The 25,266-nt window shown below is 40.2% G+C and overlaps 2 protein-coding genes across 2 annotated transcripts; one reads left to right on the top strand and one right to left on the bottom strand.

Moving 5' to 3' along the window:
• Nucleotides 1-679: 679 nt before the first annotated feature.
• Nucleotides 680-23,473, top strand: LOC121242037 (sterol 3-beta-glucosyltransferase UGT80B1). The gene is made up of 14 exons (XM_041139919.1): nucleotides 680-1,031; nucleotides 2,748-2,896; nucleotides 3,442-3,684; nucleotides 14,305-14,416; nucleotides 14,925-15,095; nucleotides 15,669-15,732; nucleotides 17,490-17,547; nucleotides 17,727-17,904; nucleotides 19,106-19,236; nucleotides 20,360-20,462; nucleotides 21,492-21,568; nucleotides 22,174-22,221; nucleotides 22,488-22,637; nucleotides 22,942-23,473. The coding sequence occupies exons 1-14, from the start codon at nucleotides 782-784 to the stop codon at nucleotides 23,140-23,142; spliced, it is 1,935 nt and encodes a 644-aa protein (XP_040995853.1). The 5' UTR covers nucleotides 680-781; the 3' UTR covers nucleotides 23,143-23,473.
• A 739-nt stretch (nucleotides 23,474-24,212) lies between these two features.
• Nucleotides 24,213-25,266, bottom strand: LOC121242038 (citrate-binding protein-like). The gene is made up of 2 exons (XM_041139920.1): nucleotides 24,883-25,266; nucleotides 24,213-24,599 (listed from the first exon to the last, which is right to left on the bottom strand). Exons 1-2 carry the CDS (start codon nucleotides 25,264-25,266, stop codon nucleotides 24,213-24,215), a joined length of 771 nt encoding a protein of 256 aa, XP_040995854.1.

Below are 25,266 nucleotides of genomic sequence, written 5' to 3'. Positions count from 1 at the left end.
AGTTCTTCCAAAGCCTCTGTCTAATAGTTCAACACTACCCCAACAACCACCTTAAACCCCTCAATTTGTCATCTTGTTCTTTTACCCACCACCCAACGACCACCTTAAACCCCCTCAATTTGTCATCTTGTTCTTTTACCCATATTTTTCATCAAGTTCTATTTGCTTGCTGGACCACTCCCTGGATTGCTGAAGCCGCTGATTGCTTAGTTCTCTTTGATTTGAAGTGCGCTACGTTGTTCCTTGCTCGTGGAGTTTGGGAAGTACCTATCAGTTGTGTGCGTGTTCTTTGCCTTCAGTTTCACCCCCTCCTCGTGCTTAACTTGAAGTTTGCCTTGATTCTTGTATTGGGTCGGCGGTAAAGCGAGTTTAAACTTTAATACTTTAGCTCACCAAACGTTCAACTTGTTTTATTGACTTGTTGGTTGGTTTTGTGTGTTCGAGAAGTAAATTTAACATTAAAGGGATTCAATTAAAGCCTTCTTCTGGACTTTCAAAACTGCCCAGTTGTCCTTCTTTTGTTCTTCAGCACATGAAGTTTTAATTGTCATGGAAAATTCATTAATTTGGATACAGAGTATTGTTGTTCCAGGTTTTTAAAGTTGTGACTATGCTGATGTTTGCTTCTTGATGGTGTTTTTGTGCATTTTCTGGGCTCTAGTCCTTGGTGATTACGAGAAATTTGGTTATTCAAGAGTTTGTGTTTTGGAGCGTGATATTAAAGGTTCAGGGAGTTGCGGGTTTGGAGGGTTTTAGTTGTTGAAGTTGTGCACTTGGTATCATGGAGAGTAACGGGGTTGGTCATTTGTCAAATGATTTAGTAGAAGAGGCTCTTAGCAGCCAGGAAGTGGATTCAGGTGTTGGGCAGATTGGTATTGTTTATGGGTCAGTGGCGCAAAAGCAGTGCCCCAATGAACGGTGCAATGCAGGTTCTTTCGAGAAGGCAGATTATCAGAAGAATTCAAACAGGCCTTCTTTTTTAGAGATTTCTCAGTCGAAGGATTTGATTGTTAGTTCTTCACCTCGAAGAGGTTAGTGCGACCACCTCAAGTTATGGTATCCTAATTACTTGAAAGAAACTTTTTCTTCTCCTGTATTTTTTTATGCATCTATGAATCAAAATTTGAGCAATGGAGATGGTCCTAAAGCGTCTTCTGTTCATTGATTTCTACCCTCCTGAAAGTATTTCAGTGAATATAGTAATACAATTTTCTTCGCTTTAGGCCGATAACCAAGTTATTTTACTGAAAGTACTGGGCATCACCAAATCATCATATATGTTCAATTTTTTTGACAAGTAATATTTGTTCAATTTTACCACACGGAACATAAGTGTTCTCTCTCTTGCCTACACTTCATTTGGTTGTAGTGGACCTAAGGTTCAATTCCTGGAGTACATTTGTAGTACTTGGAAATGTCCATCTTGCGCATTTAGTTTTGTACCAAGCAACTACTTAATTAAGCTAATCCTGGGGTTATATCCATCTTATAAACATTCAGATTGAAGTAGTGAGCTAGAATGACCTGACAAAAGGAAGGATTGGTTTGTGCTGCTCCTGTCAGTTATAATAGCTTTTACTTTTACATTTGATTTTACTCATTTGTCCCAAATGTGTACTCAATACTGTCTGCGGAACAGTAGACTAAAAGCTTAAGCACTGAGGCCGTATGCTTTTTCAGAAAACTATTCCAGAAAACTATTCGTTAAGATGGCGGCAAACCTGTGGCATAAATAAAGCTTCTGGAATAAGTGTGCCAAACATTTGGTTCTCACATCCCAAAGCATTCTAATATCCCTAGGTTTTGCATGGGAGAGAAAACAGCAACAATAGAGGAAATAAGTAAAGCCAACCACAATAACTATTAACTAGAAGCAAATGTTTATCTGGTTTTCCCACTATAAGTCTCTATCCATGGGCTATTTGGTAAGGAAGAATCCCAATTAAATGAAGGTCAGAGTTTTGTTTCTGAATACATATAAGCTTCCTTTTTAACTCCAGATTATATTTCTGGTAACACGGTAACCTTGCAAATGTCACTGGGGCAAACCAGCAGCAATAACTGTTATATTTACTGCCTCATATGCATTTGGTCTCTAGAGCGTACACCAAGATGCTACCAAACTGGCCTTTCCAGCATGCTAGAAGATCTGCTACTCAGGAGGGCATAACCCAAACTACCCCCAAAAGGCCAAAGACCACCACTCACCTAAAAGCAGCTGCATTATGGGACAAAAAAAAAAAGTCAAGTCAGCATTCAGCTTAGAATTTGGAGGTTTCATATCTAATGTCACATTCCACCTTTTGGCTTATGCCTTGGATCAAGCGATATGTATATACCGCTGCTATTCACAACAGTTTTCCAGTGAACTCTTCCTTGGAGGAATGAGTGAGGCTGAATTCGTGGGTTCAAGGCCCTCCAGGAGTGTGTGTGTGTGTTTGTAACTCACCAATGAAGGAAAGCTAATTATTTGGTTTCATCTATTCTTAAATTTCCAATTTCAAATCCAAGCCAAATCAGCTACAATAAAGATGTTCCAGCACATTATGAATGTTTCTATTTTATTTACGTATTTATCTATTTGGTTTAGTTGTGACAAGTGAATCCAAGAAACCATACCAGCCACTACCCGCTACAAATGTATTCAGTCCATACCACTATGCAGGACTACATGGGCGCATGTTCTCATTTTATTTCTTGTAAAGGTTATTCCATACACACTGATTTCAAAGTATCTGTTCTTGCAGGCCTGGATCATTGTGTCACTGCTCCTGTCTGCATTGACAGAAGTCTGCTAATTGATGACCATGCAGTCACGTTCTCTAGATCCATGACAGAGAAGAAGGAGGTTCCAAGGCATGACCTAAAGTTGGATAGGCTGTCAGAGCGTGAAAAGGTAGACACTGAGTCATATGCAATTCAAGTTTCTATTATTTGTGCCTAGATGAGAGTGCATTGTTTACACATCCAAAACATGCATAACCAGATGGTTATGTCTTCATAGTTGCATGCTGAGTAGGTGCATCTCAAATGCAACCTCTATTTTATTATTCTTTTCTTCTTTTGAGTACTGTGTCTCTTTATCATGGCATTCCTTATTGTATTTATTTCTATCCTGGTTTTTAAAGAAGAATAAAAGCATAATATCGCCATCAATAATATTATCTAGTGATGAAATAGCTGCAATGGTTGAGGTTGCTACATAACCATCCTGCCTTATCTGTCAGCAAAGTTGGAAATTATGAACCATTTACTTGCTCCGTTACTCTCTGTACTACTCTTCCTGCAATTTTGATGACCCTGTATCTGTTGAGGGCTTTGTTGAGAAGATCATAGCACGTCTGGCTCTTTTGTTCTTTTTACTTGGCCCCTGAGCTTGTCTTTGTGGTTCCTGTATGCAGTTCTTGTTACTCATGAGTACCTCTTCTGTTGGTTTTTTAGATAAAGCTAATCGCTAACCTAGTCAAGATACAAAAGGATGGGACGGTAGAAGTTGATATCACTAAAAGTGCACCTGTAGCTTCTGAATTGTTGGAGCTTCATACTGCTGAAATGACACCTGTCGGAGTCGCTGATATTAATTCTGAATCTAATAAATCAATTCCCAGATTGAAAATTGCCATTCTTGTAGTTGGCACAAGAGGAGATGTACAGCCTTTCCTTGCTGTAGCAAAGAGGCTTCAGGTATTTGCTAATTTTCTATTATGCACATACCCCTAGGAGAGTCAGCTTCTAACAAAATTTAAATTTAATGATAAAATAATTCAAGGTTACAGTGACAATATACAAACATGCCATGGGAAATTTGTTTTTGTATAGTTGGTCTCTATCTTATTAAGTTGTCTGGGTTTCTCAGTTGTACGTTCTCAGTTGTACGTTATTCAAGGTAATCCACAGATAATTATACCCTTTCTGTAAATGGGTGTGATAACATTTTTTCTCCCAATTGCAAATTCGGTATTCTCCATCTCATATTTTTTAAATTTAAGGTTAATGCACAGTGGAAAGCTTTTTAGTTACAACTATTTTCCTTGTCAAATTGAAACTGGTCTTATATTATTGCTCTTTGGTGGACATAATACATCTAATTTATAGGAAGAAAAGACTTGGTAATTTCTTCTCTACAGCCACCAGACGTTGCCCACATTAAGTATAATGAAGTATGTGGCGTGAACTTTTTCTCTCCGTACAGTGCGATTTTTTCTTGAAAACATGTTTTGGTGGATAGGAAGTCTGGTGTTGATGGGTGTGTGAGTGTATATGATTGCTTGTATGGGTAGGAGAGTGGGTTGTTTAGTATCAAGGGAAGGCCGATGGGTGAACATTACTGAAAAAGGATGGAAGTTTGTGAAAAACATCAGTTTGGAGTTAGTCATGGCTCGTTGGTTTACCAAGGCATTGGAGAATTGTGTGAAGGGTGGGAGGAAGGAGTTTTACGCAGGCCATTGAGAAGGTGATAGAGGCTTTATTGCACAGAGGGGTTTAAACTCATAGGGAGTTTTCATGGCACTAGTAGAGTACCGATGTGGTGGATGCTGGAATTGCATTTTCATCCCTGAAGGTATTGATGGAAGCGGATGGCGGTAAGTGGCAGAGGCGTTGAGGGAAATTGAACATGAAGGTTGTTTGGGTGGGGAGGCACCGATAGCAGCATCAGTAGAGTCGCTTCAATCTTCTTCTTGGTCATACTTGGCGGTTCTTCAACAACCGAGATGGGCGTACTTGTATCGTCACCACACCAGACGGGATGTCAGTTCTACAGGAGTTGCACAGACGGGATGTCTGAAATGTAAAAGCAACTGGGGGATCTTCAGTTTAATTTAAACTGGTTGAAACGGTGCGTTGAAGAGGGAAGGGGGGTGGGGGTGGGCCTGGGTCTGGGTCCGGAAGTTGGGCCTTTTAAAAATAAAAGGGATGCAACTGTTAAGGAAACTGGGGTTGGGCCACATGCAATTGGGCCCTATGGGCAGCTTAACAAAGGAAAAGAGCCCATGCTTGTAGGGGACACCCAGCGGGCTCAAGAACCTATCGGGCCCGTTTGGAGGAAACGGAACACAGCTGTGTTGGGCATCGTCGATGGCGTCAGGTAGCAACTTGTTAAGGACTTCGGTCAAGTCCCTAAACACTATAATCTCTACACCTAGGATCTCCTTGAGATGATCGAAAGCTCGTTCTCTCTTGCTTGATTCTCGAACAATGGTGGTCAAGATGACCACTTTGGCATGGTGAGGTTAGGTGTTTAGGTTTGAATTGGTGTATGGGATGATGAAAAGGTTTGATGAAGTGTAGGGCTACAATGGTGGAAAGGGGCGCACGGCACTAGAGTGAAGCTAGGGTTGGCGCCACTTGGAACTTGGGTTTAGGGTTTGGAAAGTGGTGATGGCAGCTAGGGTTTTGGAATTAGGGTTTTGGTATGGGCGGCTAGGGTTGGACGAGTTGGGCTAGTGAGAGATTTTAGGAAAAAATCTTGGGAAGTCAAAGGGGATGTGTTTGGCTGGCTATGGGGATTTGATTGGGTCAACTAGGGTTTCTAAATTATAGGAACACTAATATGGCAAGTGGAGTGGGCGGCTAGGGCAAATCCAAATAAGGCAAGTGGTAGCCGAATAGGACTTTGCACCAAGTAGGAAAGCGTATTTCGGCTAGGGTAAAATGGATGAAGCCAAAACAATTATGGAAAGTTGTCTGTTAGAGGACATGTTTGTAATTAGTATAAGTGTGTGAGGGTATAAGTGTCAATTGTATGTAGTGTATATATACATTTGTACATCAATGAAAGAAAATGTGATCTTTCCAATATGAATCTACATGGTATCAGAGCGTAGCGTACGTTGGATTGATCGTGTACGGTGGTTCACGCCCAAATCAATACGGTGGTTCCGTTTGAAGTGGTTTCCGGCCACTCTCCGGTGTCTTCTCCGGTACTGAGCACCAGGGGTGGACTCGCCGGCCTTGTCTGTGGTTACCAGAATCATCGTCGCCGCTGGAATCGATACGGTGGTTCCCTTTGTCGTCGAGACCGAAAGTGTTTGAAGTGGTTTCTGGCCACTCTCCGGTGTTTTCTTCGGTACTGGGCACCAAGGGTGGACTCGCCGGCCTTGTCTGTGGGCACCGGCATCTTCGTCGTGGCCTGAAAGGGCCTCTGTTGCCGGCAAAAGGTTGAAGCCCAGAGTGTTTCGTTGCAGGAATAAGCTATCCAATCCTTGAGTTTGAATAGTCAAAACCAAGTGTTTTTTTTGTTGGTTATTCTCGAACTCAAAAGGGATATCGTTGTTATAGTCCTGTTCTTAGACCCTACTTCACGAGTGCTGATGTTACCTTTTTTTAGTCCATACCCTATTTCTCTGACACAGCTTTGAGTGTTGAGTGTGATCCTCTACCATTATCTACTCTTACACTTTCTCCTCCTGTCGCGGGTCTTCCACCCACCCCCTCCCCTAGTTCGTTTACAGGTTTACTCGCGTCGCTCACGGCTACCAGCTTCCATGCCTTCACCAATTGTGTCTCCATCTTCGGATCCTGAGTTACCTAGTATTTTAGACTCTCCACCTATTGCTCTCCGCAAAGTTACTCAATCTTGTGTTACTCAACATCCGATTAGTCAATTTGTCTCATATCATGCCTTATCTCCTTCATTCTCATGTTTTAACCTCTCAACTTTCAAAACTTTCTGTTCCTAAGACAGTTCAGGATGCTTTATCTGATCTGGGATGGAGGACAACTATGAAAGATGAAATGGATGCCCTTCATCATAATGAGGCATGGGATCTTGTTCCACTACCACTTGGTAAGCAACCTGTTGGCTGTAAATGGGTATATACAATCAAATTTCATCTTGATGGTTCTGTGGAACGTTTGAAAGCCCGCTTGGTTGCTAAAGGTTACACTCAAAACATATGGCATTGATTACGAGGAGACTTTCTCCCCGGTTGCCAAAATCTCCTCTGTTCGAGTGTTGATCTCTCTTGCTGCTAATTTAGACTGGCCTTTATTTCAGTTGGATGTTAAGAATGCATTTCTGCATGGCGATTTGCATGAAGAAGTTTATATGGAGCAACTACCTGGATTTGTTGCTCAGGGGGAGTATCGAGGTACTGTATGCAAGTTAAAAAAGGCATTATATGGTTTGAAACAATCTCCTCGAGCTTGGTTTGGGAAGTTTTCTGATGTTGTATTGGCATTTGGTCTCCATAGATGCCAAACAGATCATTCGGTATTTCACCTACATAGTGATGCAGGTCACATTTTGTTGGTTGTATATGTGGACGACATTGTAATTACTGGGAGTGACTCTGCTGGAATTGCTAGGCTGAAACAATGTTTACATGATCAGTTTCAGACAAAAGACTTGGGCAAGCTGAGATATTTCCTTGGAATTGAAGTTAGTAGATCTAAAGAGGGTATCAACCTATCTCAGAGGAAATATGTACTTGATCTTCTGGAAGAAACCAGCATGCTGGGTGCACGACCTATTGACACTTCTATGAATCCAAATCGTAAATTCTTGAGAGAGGAAGGTGAGTTTGGTGATCCAGGTAGGTATCAAAGACTTGTTGGGAAATTGAATTATCTCACTATCACTAGACCAGACATCTCTTATGCAGTGAGTGTGTTGAGTCAATTTTTACAAACGCCTAGGGTGTCACATTGGGATGCTATAATTCATATGCTTCGTTATCTTAAGCGAGCATCTGGCCTTGGATTACTGTATCGACCAAATGGACATCTTAGGGTTGAAGCCTTTTCAGATGCTGATTGGGTAGGATCTCCTTCAGATAGAAGATCTACTATTGGATATTGTACCTTTGTAGGAGGTAACTTGGTTACATGGAAGAGTAAGAAACAAGCAGTAGTAACTCGGTCTAGTGCAGAAGCTGAATATAGGGCAATAACTCACACTACTAGTGAGCTGGCATGGTTGCAACACTTCCTTCAAGAGATTGGGTTTCCAGCTCCTACTCCTCTTCTGTTATTTTGTGATAATCAAGCTGCAGTACATATTGCCTCTAATCTTGTGTTCCATGAGAGGACTAAATATATAGAGATTGATTGTCACTTTATTTGAGATAAGATATTAAGTGGTGACATTGCTACACCTTTTGTGAAGTCTGCAGATCAACTCGCAGATGTGTTTACTAAGTCTTTGTGTTAGAGTCAGTTAAAACTTATTTGTTTCAAGCTAGGTTTATATGATATATATTCCCCAACTTGAGGGGGAGTGTTAGAGGATATGTTTGTAATTAGTATAAGTGTGTGAGGGTATAAGGTCAATTGTATGTAGCGTATATATACATTTGTACATCAATGAAAGAAAAGGTGATCTTTCCAATATGAATCTGCATTGTCTAACACTATGGTTGGTCGACTTCTAGGGTTTATTGGATTTGGAAGAGCAAGCATGTGATGAACACCAAGAACACAATGTAGAATACTCAAGAACAAAGGCATAAAACACTTAAGAACTTGAATGAACAAATGAACAATAATGATAATTCAATACTTGATTCACGAATTGTATAAGAATTGAATAAACCTCATATATTGATAAACACAACTTGGATTCACAAATTGCACCAAGGTGCAAGACAAGATAAATGAATCACACTTATTCAAAGAATTGCAAAGTGTGATTCTATCTTTGGGATTCACGAATTTCACCCAAAAAGCCCAAGTGCAAAGGCACCGTTTATGATCTCTCAAACAATAGTCTTCCCTCTAGGAAATTTGCCAAAATATTCTAAGGCAAGTGAATGGAGTCTTATTTATAAGCAATACAATTTGGAAACCCTCATTAGGTCCCTTGAAAATAAATAAATAAATCAAATTAAATAAATAAAATTAATAACATGATAAAGACATGGACCAAGCTTGGTCGTGGCATGCATGGGCCCATGGTGGGCTAGGTTGGTGCATGGTGGTCTTCGGGTTGGTCCATGGCTAAGTGGTGCGGCATGGCTTGCTGATGGTGAGCCATGTGTGTGCGTTGCATGGCCCAGGCTGGTGGCCCAGGCTGGTGGCCTTGGCGCTGACTCTGCATGGCCCAAGCTGGTGGCTTGGGCGTTGAGGCTGCATGCCACTAACCTCGCTGGCATGCGGCAGGGGTTGTACGTGGAAGCGCGAGCACGCGCTCTGGTTGGGCTGGCTGTACGGCGCATGGCCTTGCAGCACATGGGCGCGCGCAGGGCCACGCGGCCCATAAGCGTGTGCATGGGCCTGCGCACTGGGACGCACAATGCCTCGCACATTGCCTTGCGCTCGCTAACCTCGCTGGCCCGCATGTCAGGCACCCCGTGTGTGCCATCGCACAGGCCAAGGCATGCATGCATGCTGGGCGCCCCGTGCATGTCACCCCACAAGCCAAGGCATGCTTGTGTGCTAGCCAAGGTGCATATCCCCACCATGACCAGGGCATGTGCGGCATCTCTAGAGGCAACTCGACGTGGGGGTCTAACACAACCTTCTGCGTCGGCGAAGGGACAGAGGACGCCGACGAAGGTTGTTGAACCATTGATGGGAACTCTGATGTTGGAGGTTGCACCTGCAGAGCCATGTTTTGAGCTTTCCTGCACCACCTCTGATCCTGTCGAGATGTAGGGGTGCTACTCGCCCCCTACGGGGCGGGGCCACCCTTACCTAGCCCCTAGCCCCTCCTGGGCAGGGGTGGGAAATTGTTCCCCGTACCCCGCCCCCGCCCAGACCAGTTCGAAGGTGGTTGGCGGGGCTCCTATTGTAACCACAACAACAGGAGCTCACATGGCGAACCCAGGGGATCCCCGAGAAGCTCAATGACGGCGAGAAGGAGGATTCGAGAGTTGGAGATGTAGAAGCCGAGGGGCCGCAAGGGTCTAAAGAGGATGGGTTACTGATGGTGGGGGTGCGAAGGGTTGAGGAAACATCGAAGGTGGTCCAAGAGGAGCTTTCTGTGGTTCCGTTGGGTGACTCAACGATGGGTCTCAGCGTTTTCTCACCAACGGCAGCAGATTCTCAGTCACAACAACCACAGACAGAGCCAATGGGTAGTGGGAATGGGCCTTAGGCTTCTTCTTCATGGTTAGTGGTCCTCCTAGTTCGAGGGGTTGTGGGGAAGTGTTTTTCACTCCAAGGAAGGACTCTGTAGTGAAACCACTTAACATCTCGAATAGGCAAAAGGAACCAAACCAGTTGGTTAACGAGGAGGTAGAGGTGCACCCTGTATTGCTACGCACTCTGTCTCGTTTGATCTCTACAGTGGGCGTGCCTTCGGAGTGGGTGATTAAAAAAGTGAAGGATCTCTAGGAATATGTGGGGATTTCTTGTGACAGATTTGAGGAGCAATTTAGGGCATTACTCATTGCTATCGAAGAAGGTCGGGTTCAATCTCCTAGATCCGTCTTTAGGAAAAACATGGAACTAAAGCGCCTCACTTGCTCCATTAACTATGATGGAAGGGAGGGGAGTATTAACAAGAGTAAAATCAAGGGAAAGGCTGTATCGATCCATGAAGCCTAGAATTCTTTCTTGGAATATTCGGGGTCTTAATGATCCCAATAAGCAGCTATGGGTGAAGAATCTTCTACGGCATTGGAAGTTGGATATTGTGTGTTTGCAGGAAACCAAAATAGAGTTCATAGATCGTAGCATCATCGTTAGTTTTTGGGGTTGTCCATTTGTGAGATGGGCGTACTTGTCATCTAAGGGAGCATAAGAGGGTATCCTTGTCATGTGGGATTCAAGGGTAATTGAATCCATTGAGGAGTGTGTTGGGAATTATACAGTGGCATGTTCATTCAAAAATGTAGATGATGGTTTTTGTTGTGCCTTTGCTGGTGTATATGGGCCAAATGTGGACACACTTAGGAAGTTGTTATGGGAGGAACTAGCGGGATTGGGCAGTTGGTGGAATTTTCCGTGGTGCATTGGGGGTGATTTCAACGTTACTCAGTTCCCTAGTGAAAGATCGGGTGAAGTTAGGTTCAGTCAGGCAATGAAGGAGTTTGCTGATTTTATTTTCGAGATGGACTTGGTGGACCTACCTCTTGTAGGTGGTGTGCATACTTTGGTCCAATAACTGGGCGTGGTTTCGCTTGGACAGATTTTTGGTGTCCCCCGCATGGGAGGTACATTATTCTACCTTGCTTCAAAAAAGATTGGATAGAGTATGCTCAGATCATTTTCCCGTTGTTATGGATTGTGGAAGTATTCGTGAAGGAAAAAGATATTTTAAGTTCGAGAACATGTGGCTGAAAACCAAGGGCTTTGTGGAGAAGGTGAGGACATGGTGGTCCTTGTACTCCTTTGAGGGATCACCAAGCTTCACTTTGGCGGGTAAACTGAAAGCCCTAAAGACTGACTTGAAAAGGTGGAATCTTGAAAAGGTGGAATATTGAAGTCTCTGGTGACATTTATAATAAAAAAATTGTCCCTCTTGGAGGCTCTAAGGGGTTTGGAGGAAAGGGAGATGTACCTCCCTCTTTTGGTTGAGGACTCGTGTAGGAAATCAGTCATCATTTCGGAATTAGAGAAGGTGCTTCTTACGGAGGAAATCTCTTGGAGACAAAAATCACGAGCCCTATAGCTAAAGGAAGGAGACAAATGCACTAAATTCTTTCATCGGGTGGCCAATTCTCATCGTAGAAATAATGCTATTGAGGTGATTCAGGTTGAGGGTCAGGTTTACTCGAATCATGATGCTGTTAAGAATCAAATTGTTAACTTTTATATAGATCTTCTTGCTGAAACAGCTGCTTGGAGACCCAAACTTGATGGTATGCCTTTCGAGACTATAGACCAGCTGAGCTCTACGTGGTTGGAGAGGCCATTTGAGTCGGAGGAGGTTTTTCAGGTGATTCGTGGGATGACCAAGGATAAAGCCTCGGATCCGGATGGGTTTTCGATGGCTTTTTATCATGATTGTTGGGAGGTAGTGGGTAGTGATATTATGCAGGTTTTTCAGGAACTATACACTTTTGGGAAATTTGAAAAAAGCATTAATGTGTCTTTTATTGCTCTTATCCCTAAGAAAGTTGGTGCTGTGGATGTGAAGGACTTTTGGCCTATTAGTCTTATAAATGGAGTTTATAAGATCACCTCAAAGGTGCTCGCTAATCGCATGAACACAGTTATGAGTAGCATTATTTATAAATCTCAAAATACTTTTGTGAAGAGGAGACAAATTCTGGATTCGGTATTGATAGCTAATGAATGCTTGGATTGTAGAATCAAGGAGGGCTTACCTGGACTCTTGTGCAAGTTAGACATGGAAAGGCTTATGACCATGTTAATCGGGACTTTCTATGTTTTTTACTTGGGAGGTGCAGTTTTAGGGATAGATGGATTACATGGACTAGGCATTGCATATATACGGCTCAATTCTCGGTTTTGGTAAATGGAGTACCGGAAGGATTTTTTAACAGCTCTAGGGGCCTCCGGCAAGGGGACCCACTCTCCCCTTTGCTATTTGTGGCTGTTATGGAAGCACTGAGTCGAATGTTGCGTGCGGCGTTGAATGGAGGCTTTCTTGCTGGATTTTCAATGGGTGGGCTTTCCATATCTCATCTTTTATTTGCTTATGACACACTATTGTTTTGTGAGCCGAACATTGATAATTTGCAGTATTTGAGGGCTGTACTACTTTGTTTCGAAGCGGTATCAGGCTTGAAGGTAAACCTATCAAAGTCTGAAATGGTTCCCATGGATAGTGTACATAATATCCAAGCTTTGGCGAACATTTTGGGCTGCAAGGTTGCCTCGCTGCCCTTGAAATATCTGGGCCTACCTTTGGGGGCTGCTTTCAAGACAAAAACCATCTGGGATGGTGTGTTAGAAAGAATTGAAAGACGATTGGCTGGGTGGAAACGGATATATTTGTCCAAAGGTGGTCATTTGACTCTTATCAAGAGCACTCTTTCTAATCTCCCTATTTATTTCTTATCCCTTTTTCCACTACCGTTTTCCACTACCGGCAAGTGTGGCCTCTTGTATGGAGAAAATCTTTCGCAACTTTCTGTGGGGAGTTATGGGGGAAGAAATGAAGTTCCATCTTGCGAGTTGGGATAAAGTTTGCTTACCCATTCAATGTGGTGGGTTGGGGGTGTGTAACGTGAGGGCTTTCAATAAAGCACTATTGGGGAAATAGTTGTGGAGATACCATAAGGAAGGGGAGGGTTTATGGCGAGAAGTCATAGATGCTAAATATGGGAGTATGAGGGGGGGCTGGTGTTCTAAGGAAGCTACTGGAACACATGGGGTGGGCTTGTGGAAAAATATTAGAGCGGGATGGGATAGATTCTCCAAGTACTTTAGATTTGCAATTGGAAGAGGTGATAGAGTTTTCTTTTGGCACGATGCTTGGTGTGGTGAACGGGTCCTAAAGCAGGTGTTTCCCACGCTTTATCAGATTTCCAGCGACAAAGAGGCTGCCGTGGCTGACTTAGTGGTAATTTCTAATGGTGTTGTCCATTGGGATGTAAGCTTCTCGAGAGCTGTTCATGATTGGGAGCTGGATATGCTTGCTGAATTTTTTGACTTGCTATATGCAATAGCGATGGGCAGTGAGTTGGAGGATAATCTGATCTGGATTTTGAATGGCAATAACAAATTTTCGGTGCGCTCTTTCTACAAGGCCCTCTTGGGAGTTTCTAATGATCGTAACTTTCCTTGGAAGGCCATTTGGCAATGTAAAGTACCGTCTAAGATCACTTGCTTCGTATGGACTGCATCTCTTGGGCAGATCCTCACGTCGGATAATTTGAGAAAAAGTGGTCTTATCATAGTAGATTGGTGCTTCTTGTGCAAGAGTGATGGGGAATCAGCAGATCATCTTATGTTACATTGTGAGGTGGCAAGGTGTTTATGGAATGAGATCCTTAATAGGACAGGGGTGGCTTGGGTTATGCCCAGAACAGTTAGAGATATTCTGGGGTGCTGGACAGGAATTAGGGGGAATTCACATATAGCTGCTGTGTGGAGAATGATTCCTCATTGCATTATGTGGTGCTTGTGGCTAGAGAGAAATAAGAGGTGCTTTGAAGACATGAAGTGTTCTTTGGAGGAGCTGAAGTGATTCTTTTACAGTACTTTATTTTCTTGGGCTTCTGCCATTATTTGTAATACAGATACTTTCCATGACCTGCTTGTATCTCTCACTAGTACCTAGATGTAATTAGGTTTCATGATCTGTTTGTATACTCTTGGAGTACTTTGTTTCTATTCTTATTTCAATAAAACTTGCTTTTGCCTATCAAAAAAAAAAAAAAAAAAAGTTTCTTCTCTGCATTATGTTTAATAATCTGTAAATTGTTGAAACGATTAATTGTCTATTTGCAGGAGTTTGGTCATTGTGTCAGGTTGGCTGCTCATGCTAACTTCAGCACCTTCGTAAGGTCAGCCGGGGTGGACTTCTATCCTTTGGGTGGTGATCCTCGAGTTTTGGCAGGATGTAAGAGGTCCCTAATGTGGAAAATACTGTCATACAAATGTTTTGTTGCTTATTTTTACTGCTTTGTGCACTGCTTTTTTTTTTTTTTTACCTTGTTTTCTTACTAGTTTTCTGGGGCAGTTAGTGGCCCATAACAGAATGCATTAACACCTTGTTGGCAAATCCTTTCTCTCTTATGACTGTCAAATGGCCATCTTTCACCCAACCAAGGGGATTTGAGTGCTTGACCTCAGCAACCCCACCCCCTTCCCCAGCCCCGCCCCCCCCCCCCCCCCCCCCCCCCCCCCCCCCCCCCCCAACAAAGAAGATGGAGTTGCCATTTGGTCCAAAGGCCATTTTCTCTAGAGATCTGATAAAAATATCATATTTCTCTTGGAACTCCAATTTAATTTCAATCCTATTCCTGCTTCAAACTTGTTTGCATTTGTTTGGTACTGTAGAGTTAATTCTTTTTTCCCTTTTACGACACAAAGTTTTTATACTAAATATGAGTGATTTTTAACTTCAGATATGGCCAGAAATAAAGGTTTCATACCATCTGGACCAGGAGAAATATCCATACAAAGGAAGCAACTGAAAGCCATTATTGAATCTCTCCTTCCAGCATGTACAGAAGCAGATTTGGAAACTGGTGTTCCTTTTAGAGCTCAGGCTATCATTGCAAACCCTCCTGCTTATGGTGAGTTCATACAAAGCTAATATTTTGTCACTTGATTTTTCCATCTTTCCCTTAAATCACATTTTTATAAAAGCCAACTGTACCAATTATTTACTGACGCCTAACAATTTTTGCCTTTAGCTTATCTGCCTGTCCATGTCTTCTAAGTACCTCTAGAATTGGTTATGGCTAGCTAGTATGGATGTTAGCCAATCTTAACATTAAAAAAAAAAAAAAAAAAAAGAATGCTGTAGATAAAAGATCTTGTAACTATAGAAACATTGAAGAATTATAGCATTCATCTTCAGTTATTGAGGAACAAATGCAACGGGCAGAAACAGTGTGATAAAACATCTTATATGGAGGTACTTAAATTTAATGACTTTCATCTCTAATTCTGTAGAATTAAGAGATTCTTTCAGTAATCACCTTTGTGTGATTCTGAATAATATAGGTGAAATTATAAACTGCTGTCTGATCAGTATTTGATAACGGCAGTATGAATTTACCTTCGACTTTGTATCTGTTATCATAGTTAAGAATATATTTTCCACAATAGTTGGAGGTCAACTTTTAACTTGAGCTATTTTACAGGACACACACATGTTGCTGAAGCTCTTGGTGTTCCCCTTCACATTTTCTTCACAATGCCTTGGACGTGAGTTTTGATTATATTTATCATATTATTTGGATCTAATATAGTGTATTTTGAATATCTAATATTTTGAACTTATCTTTTTCTTTTTTTATCAGTAATATTTTCAACTTCTCCTTGCCATAGCATTATGCTTTTCCTGTTCTTCTTCTTCTTCTTCTTCATTTTTTTTTTTTTTATAATTAAGAAAATTTTGTTAATCCACATAATTAGGCATACCCCAAGTACACAAGGAGTATATAAGAGGAAGACACCTAATTACAAACTAAGAGCTAGAAAAAAACTACGTTAAAGTCATTAAGCGGGTCCCATCCAATACAATAGCCGAGGCCCAAATAACAATGTATGAAAGAAAAAATCTCTAATCCCTCCCACCGAACGTTCTCTATGTTAAAACAGCGACCATTCCTCTCATTCCAAATACTCCACATAAGGCATAATTGCACTATCTTCCAAACAGCCGCAATTTGTCAATTGCCCTAAATTCCTCTTCAACAAGCCAAAAGATTCACCACCCTCCTAGGCATAACCCAAGCAATGCCAAGCCTAACAAAAATCTCATCCCATAAAACCTTAACCACATCACAATGGAGGAGAAGGTGATCCGCCGATTCTCCATTCCTTTTGTACATAAAGCACCAATCCATTATAACAATACCGTGCTTTCTTAGCTTATCAATAATTAGAATTTTCCCATGAGAAGCCAACCAGCCAAAAAAAGCAACCTTGAGAGGCACTTTGCTTCTCCAAATACATTTCCAAGGAAAATCAATAGGAGAATGGATCGACATAACCTTGTACAAAGATCTGACTGAAAAATTCTTATTTCCAGGATGAATCCAAAGCAACCTATCCTCCCCTCCTGACTTTATATTAGGTGCATATAACAAGCTGTAACAATCAGTGATATCCCCCACTTCCCAGTCCTGGACAGCTCTAATGAACCTCACAGACCTCTGAAGGAAACTGGTAGAATTATCCATATAATAGCCACAGAAGCACCTGTATCCGAAGCAATCCTGAAAAGAGAAGGAAGACATTCTTCAGAGCATCCTCTCCACACCATAAATCATGCCAAAATCTGATCCGAGTACCCCTACCCACCTCAAATCTGAAATTTCTGAAGAAATCCCCCATCCATTCTGAATAAATTTCCACACTCCTACATCATACACTCCTCTTACTTCGTTTGAGCGCCAACCTCCCCAAATACTCCCATATTTGACATCAATAACAGTCTGCCAAGGGGCATCCCCTTCCTGATAGTACCACAAAAGGGCATCCTCTTCCTGTTCTGATAGGATGACAACCTTTTTCATTTAATTCATTATAACAGATCCACTTTTACTTATACGGACAAGTTTTTCTGGAGTGTATAATGTATTACATTCATGAATAACAATTCAGTTGGAAAATAAGTGGTATATCTTTTGTGTTTAAGAAATATATGGCATTATTTGTCAAGAACAATGACATTATGAAAGCATTATACATGGCAACTTGTAATAATAGGAGTTCCTAATTTGTATGGGGAAGGGGGCTTGCCATGTCTGGCACACATAACATGGGGGAAGTAATTGACGCAAGGTTCTTAGTTACATTAGGTTGTGTTGGTAATTTGGGATTGACATGAATGAAAACACCATACTGAATCAAAGAGTGATTTTGAACTTCAAAAGCATCTTATGCTCATGGCTACTGTTTTTTATTTTAATTGATATTTTAAGTTATACCTTCTTAAACATGTTTTTAATAGGCAGGCCCACTTATGAATTCCCTCACCCATTGGCGCGTGTACCTCAAAGTGCTGGTTATTGGGTATGTTTCCTGGTTGCCTTCCACAATCTCATTTAGGTTGTGTTTAGAATTTGAACTTGAATTTTAAGATATAAGTCTCCCTTAGAGTCCCTCATCATACATACATTTAATTTTATTGAATGAATCATTGGATTGATTTCACCAACAATTTTGTTTCCATTTGTGCTTGCTGTATCCAGCTTTCATATATAGTCGTGGATTTACTGATATGGTGGGGCATAAGGTCATATATTAACAACTTCAGGAAACGGAAATTGAAGCTTGCTCCTATTGCATATTTCAGCACATACCGTGGGTCAATATCTCATTTGCCAACAGGCTACATGTGGAGTCCCCATCTTGTACCAAAGCCGAATGGTAGGGATCATCTTGTTTGTACTATAATATAAGTTACTCATAAGATGATTCTATTTTGGTCAGTATTCACTCATTTTATTGCTTTAAACAATGTAGATGCTTGTTTCTTCTTCTTGTTAGTTGGGTGTATCCTTTAGTATACTTGTGCAATTGCCGTAGAAATATAAAGAAGAATATTCATCATTCATTACCCATAAAAGAAAAAGAATATTCAATGTTGGTTCCATCATATAGGTATTACATAGTTTATAGAAGAACTAAACATGGCAGAGGTATTGTCTCCGCACCACTCAAATATCAGTTCTTTCTTCTAATCAAGCTAGAATAGCCCAGTAATTAAATACATTTCTTCCACGTTACCCTCCACCTCATCGAAACAAGGAGAACTCTTCCAAGCATCACATGTATTTTCTAGCTACTTTTTTGTTCAAAATTTTCAATGAATTGAAACTTTTATCAGCATTTTCTACACATCTCTGTATGTAGTTTATCCTAGTTTTTGGTGGCTTGATCACTTGCCATGTCGTTCATAATTTTCTATTGATGAACATATCACATCAACTAACCTATCAAAAAAAAAAAAAAAAACCATATCACATCAACTAGGTTAAGTTTGATGCCTCTGAAGATTACAAAAACTTGCAACATCTAAGTAATGACGGGCATTATAAGCAGGAAACAAGAAGTTTGATGCTAGAATGGTGTTGTCTTTATTAAGTACCTGGTTGACAACTTGAAAGTGTTTTGAGAATGACGATAAAACTTTAACTATTTACATTCACTGGTTAATTTATAAATTATACCATTTTGTGATGGGTCCTAAGCCAATACTCCTACTATTGCTACCTACCTCCCTCCTCTCCCCACCACCCTCTTCAACACTTGAACCAAGGAATAGGGGCATGCATTTGATTAGTCTCATTTAGCTATAAAACTGAAACTACCATGTGCACTCATTGTCTATAAAACGTTTTAGCCTGAAATCCTATTTTTTACTATTTTTTTAGGGCAAGAACTTCCCACTACACAATCGTATAGAAAGCTCTCAATTGCACATACTCATGATATTTGTTAATTATAAGTTCTCAAGTTTATTCATATTTGTGGTCTTAATAATATTCATCTGGAATGCCCAGCACGAATGTCCATGCTTTATATATGACAAATATGCTAGAGGCTGACCTCACTGACTATTTTGCAGATTGGGGAACTTTAGTTGATGTTGTTGGATTTTGTTTCTTAAACCTTGGGTCAAAGTATCAGCCTCAAGAAGAATTTGTTCAGTGGATTCAAGAAGGACCTGAACCTATATATATTGGGTTTGGGAGCATGGTATGGTGAACTCACTAAAACTTTTGTTGAATTTATTTAGATTTTCATGTGTTTTTCACCATGACCCTTTGGGATTATGTTCTTTCCTAGATTGATGAAGAATAGTTTCTTATCACCTGATATGCCCTAGCCAAATCAGTGATTTTATGTCTTGCCACTTATATATCTACATATTATTGCTTTTAATGTTCTTATTAATTTCTAATTATGTGACTTCGCTTGTGGACCTTGAACGAGTCGTGGCAGGGTTTGACCTTTCCTGGGGCTTCATTTTTTTACTTTCATGGATTATATTTTGTACCTTATGCATAGGAGTACATTTGCCCCATGGTTGGTTACAGTGGCTAAAAAGGACTGAAATTAATGGATGACTTTTGCAATGAAAACATAGGATCGAGTTCACTTTTCAACCAATCTCAGTTTTAGTACGTGTCCACAGTTATTTTTTTAATTTGGCCAATTGGATGTTTGAAGAAATCAGATATGAATTGGTTATACAACTTCGCAAGGTCAATACTTACATATTTTTAGGCCATTTCTTCTGTTAGTAACTGAAGATAATTGTACAGAGAAAAAAATAGTTGACAAATACTTCCCCATATTGTGTTAACCTAATAACCCAAGATCCCTGATGTGGTTCATATTAGCAGAACTCCTGATACATTAAAAGTAATTTCATTGTTACATATATACCTTAATGGAATACTTATCAAAATATATAACTTAATGAAATTATTTGATATGAAACGAATTTTCATTATTACATATTCTTGTTTGTTGTTTTTAGTTATCTTTCTGCCTTTTCTTGGACTGAAATCTTAAATTGTCTTCCATCGTATCTCTGTATACCTTACCCTGAATGGTCCATTGTGATCATCCTGTCGTTTGTGCTCATAACTGTTCGGAGTCAGGTGGTATGTTTGACAGGAAAAGTTCATTCAAGGGTAGCATGACGGGAAAATATTTAGAAAACGAAAAAAGAAAAGAAAAAAAGAGGGGAAACCCATCTGTCAATACTCTATCAGTCTTCTTCTACACTTCTAATTGACTTTGGAGAATGTGCTTTTCTTAAGGAACTTTTGGAGAGACAATAATTGATAGTGCTTTTATCTGTTTGTTTAAGCCTCTCGAAGATCCCAAGAAAATAACGGATACTGTGTTGGAGGCTTTAAAAGACACAGGACAAAGAGGAATAATTGACCGAGGCTGGGGAGGTCTTGGGCATCGTAAGTAATTCACTTTTGGTTGAATTTTTTTATGTTTCTCATCTGTGGATTTCCTCCAAATTCTCACTTTTGGTTATGGACCACAAATAATCCTAAGACCAGCACCTTTTATTGTTTTCACAACCAAGTTGAAACCTTTTTGGTCATGGGTTAATATGTAAGACAGAAGACTATTATCAGAGTGGCATGTCTATTGAAGCACACCTTAGATTTTAACTTCCTTGAGCAATATCATGAATGTTTAGTTTTACTAGATAATCTATTGGACTGGACTATATTCCAAAGCTTAACTGATTTAGTTTGAAAGAAACAAAGAATCAGTTTTGCTAATTCTATCAGCCATAGTGGAAGAGGAAAGAGTCAAGTTGTCTCTTGTTCTAGGTAGAAATGTGAACTCCATGGTTGCCTACCACTTGCCCTTTAGTCACTCTATGGTATTATCCCAAGACGTCTGCTAGTAAACTAAACATGGAAAAGATGGGAATCTACCACCTAATGCCATGAACCACCCCATATCAGTAGGATATAATAAAAGGTGAACTGCTGTAAAAGATGTATTGACGATATGAGAATTCAGCATATCACCTCCCTTGCTCTACTTGGCATTGTGGTCCCGTCGAGCTTTTGAGAGCCTCAAAGATTCTATCCCTGCCACTGAAAGGTTCTTTTTTCTTTGTTGTGCGTGTGGGTGTCTATATATATACATATATTTATATATACTTGTAATGAAGGATTATAGCATGCATCTTTATGAAGGGACAATACGTGCCAATATTTTAAATTAGTTGCGAGATAGTTTTGTTAATCCCCCTCATCATGTATCTATAATCTCATTTGAAACCTACTGCACATTTTCTCCAAAATAATTTGTAGCTTCTCTCTCCCTCTCATCCATAGACAACACTCCCACTGTTAAAGTAGTGACATTTCAAATGCCTACCACTAATATTCCTCACAAAATAGTTTCGTTTGATTTCTTTTTTAAGTGATAAACGTGCATAAATATTCTAACAATTATCTCTCTTGCAGTTACAGAGATTCCTGACAATATTTTCCTCTTAGAGGAATGCCCTCACGATTGGTTGTTTCCCCAGTGTTCTGCTGTGGTGAGTTTCACTTTATGTTCCAATAAGAAAACTTTTGGATGTGGGTAAATGTAATTGTTGTGCTCTGATTATGTAGATTATGAAATCTACACCCTTCTTTAGCATATAGCTCCATGAAAAACACTCATTCCATAACTACTACATGCAGAGCAACTGGGCAAGTGCTGCTTTGATTATTACCTCTATAAAAAAAATATATATTATTAAATTTATCATTTTTGGTTAGTCTAAAGTTTGGGATAAAGTGTAAATTATATTGGTATCAGGATAAGTGGTACTGATTTAAAAGCCTGTCGCCACTTTACCTTCCATTTAGAAGCTAAAAGTTCCATGGGTTGCCCCCACTTATTGGGGATGGGGGGTGGAATTTAAGTCCACACATCAAGGAAAATACTAGAATATTCCTTAAACTAGTAAATTACTTGCTCCTATCAGCCTAAGCTTTTGGGATTATAAGTTGTCAATCATTTAAAAATTTGTTATTGCGTCCCCAAACTTTATAGATTTAGTATAATGACGGAGTTGTTGATGCAAGCTTCTTTATCATGAAGTTTATGTCTTTAGAAGGGACCATAACTGGAACTTGAATTGCCACAAACATGCAGGTTCATCACGGTGGTGCTGGAACAACGGCTACAGGGCTAAGAGCTGCGGTAATATACTTATTAAGTTCTGTTTCACTAATATCTCTGATAGTCTGAGATTCAAATGATATGAATGTTTCAACATATCTTTTAGATATTGGTGATTAAGATCTTGAAAGAAGTGTGAATGGATCATATTATTATATGATGTCATGGGGAATGAATTTAAGTAATATGGTTGCTTGCTATTTTGGAGTAACATGATTCAACTTCAAGTAGAGTCAAATTACTTTCTCGTTTCTAGGCGAATCTAATTCCCAGCTTATGAATTACAGTGTCCAACAACCATAGTTCCGTTCTTTGGAGATCAGTTCTTCTGGGGTGATAGAGTGCATCAAAAAGGGCTTGGACCTGCCCCAATCCCAATATCTCAGTTCAGTGTTGAGAGCCTTTCAAATGCGATAAATTTCATGCTTCAGCCTGAGGTACATCTGATGACTACATTTGCATACTATCACGTGTATGATTATAAAGTCATACAGCAGTCTTTGTTTATCATCTCAAGTTAGTCTTTATTGTTGTCCATTAGTTACTTTTCGTTTGGGAGAGACACGAACCAGAAAAATGAAAAATCAGGGAAGAAATCTTTCTTTTGAGCAATTTGCTCATCCCTTGTTGGCATATGTCACGACTCTCTCCAGTTTGTCCCTCATTTCTAGTCCTATGTATAAACTTTCACCAGGACTACTCAGACATATTTTGGTCCTTGATGAGTTTAAACACTTCCAGGTTAAGTCTCGAGCAATGGAACTGGCAAGGTTGATAGAGAACGAAGATGGTGTTGCTGCTGCGGTTGATGCTTTTCATCGGCAATTACCTCCAGAGCTACCCTTGCCCACTGCATCTTTGGAGGAAGATGAGCAACCAAATCCCCTGCAGTGGATTTTTATTCAAATCGAGAAGTGGTGCTGCCTGCCTTGTGGTTTGTAGAGTCTATTGTAGTGTTTGTATAGTCCTGTTCATTTTTCATTTTTTTTTATATCATTTTACCTCTCATTCCATTCATTTCATTCAAGGGCCTCTTTAAGGGTTTGACTCAATATAGTTTAGATAAAAAGTGATAATACAAGTTAGCATAGGTTTTTCTCCCTGCTTGTCTAACAGTGTTTGGTTTCTTTCTTGATTTGTAACACATAATGAGGGTATAGTTATAGAGTTTGAGTTTCTTCATTTCAGACCTTTTATGGGTTGCACTTGTCTTATCATTTTCTTTATATGATATTGATTCGCTATTCATCAGCAATATATTATTTTCTTTTCATTTTCCCCCTTCTCTTCCCCACCCACCACCCGGGTAGACAGCGGGCAGAGGGTGGCGGTTATGATTTGAACATAATTGTGTAATGCAATTTACCTTAGCTTATACATTAAGGGGGCGATGAATTTTGGTATCAGAATATTCTGCTGTGATCTCCTTTAAGCCGTGACATCTGCATAGAAGAAATCCCAAAAATCTCATACGTGGGGAATCTGTTATTGAAAAACATTAATGCTTCAATGCACAGCTCAAATTGTTATAGGCATACAGAGCTAATGACGTGCTTATAGATATGTAGTCCACTCCACCACTTTGCGAGGAAGATAAGAGAAAAAGCAAGCAAAAAGGGAATCAATCACATGTAACATACGAGATTTACGTGGTTCGGTAACGTGCTATTAGATATTGGTGTTGTTTACATAAGTTTGCTGCCAGTGTTAACGCAAACGGGAATTGGTTTCCTACTGTATCATTGGAACACGTGTAGGTGAGTACCCATTAGATACTCTACACAGCTTATTAACGGTCTGATTTTTTTCAACTTCTGGATGTATATGATCAACCTACCCAAACACCAATACAAAGAAGAGGGCAAGAAACCTTATCAAATCACTGGTTTATATTTCATAACGTAGGAACCCAAATATACAGCAGATTTCAAACTCTACATCTTTCACTCTCTCACACCATATATAATAAACTCTTTTAGGTCTTGTAGATATAGTTGAAACGTTTATTCAAGTCATTTTTTGAAAAGTTTGATCCCTTTCCACCTTGATTCCATGTAATTGCTGGAACCAAATGGCGCAGCATAAACTCCACATTTGAAATACAGGTCCCCTGGCCCTTGATCTTTCACCACAAACTTCTTGACTCCATCGATGAAAACTGTAACTTTTCCCTTATCCACATCGTGGATTACATTCACTCTGACCCACCTATCGTAGAGATCAGCAGCCACCAAGTTGTACCGATAATACCTTATGTCTCCAGGCTTGTACATCCTTAGCTGCAGCGTCGTGGCTCCAGCGGTTGCGCCATGAATCTGCATTATCGTCACGCCGGAGGTTCCACTCGGCACAAAAGTGTAGCCTTCAAATTGCCAAACTCCTGACGAGTAGTCATGTCCCTAGATCATATACAACTCCCGGAGAGTTAACAATATATTAACTAAAACTAATCCAACAGCTATTAGAAGCCAGTAATGCTACTCTTTATTCTATATTTTCTTATCATCAGTCGCACATGATATGTCAGAAAACGACAATTTAAGATGAAACAGTTTGAAGTTGTGTCAGGTTCTGCAAATTATGCAGAATTAGAGATATACTTCTAATTGAAAATAGTGCATGCATGCAGAGAGAGAGAGAGAGAGAGAGAGAGAGAGAGAGAGTGAGAGAGAGGGAATTTACAGAGATGCGAATTTCAGTGCGTGGTCTGGTGGTGCTATCAGGCTTGAAAGGCTTGTCCTTGCTGTAGACCCAAAATCTATGAACACCATCTTTATAAGTGTAACGATCCTCAAGTGGTATGTCATATGGTTTCTGCAGTTTAAAGTTGGCATCAGTTAGAGGCACAGGGGTGAATCCATCAGTAGGATCTGCAACACAAAGGTGGCCATTTTCCAAAAAGCTCGCAAGAATTAGCACGACTAGAATGCTGCAGTAGACTGAAGTTTTCATTGCAATTAATGTAATATCCCGACTCTGCAACAAATATGGTGAGTTCTTTTCTGTAAGCAACTGAATTATACATATATATATATATATATATATAAGACCAGACAGCAAGTGCAT

This window comes from Juglans microcarpa x Juglans regia, chromosome 8D, assembly GCF_004785595.1.
Source record: "Juglans microcarpa x Juglans regia isolate MS1-56 chromosome 8D, Jm3101_v1.0, whole genome shotgun sequence".
Lineage (NCBI taxonomy): Eukaryota > Viridiplantae > Streptophyta > Magnoliopsida > Fagales > Juglandaceae > Juglans > Juglans microcarpa x Juglans regia.
The sequence above is the reverse complement of the archived record's forward strand: the minus strand, read 5'-3'. Positions and strand labels throughout refer to the sequence as shown.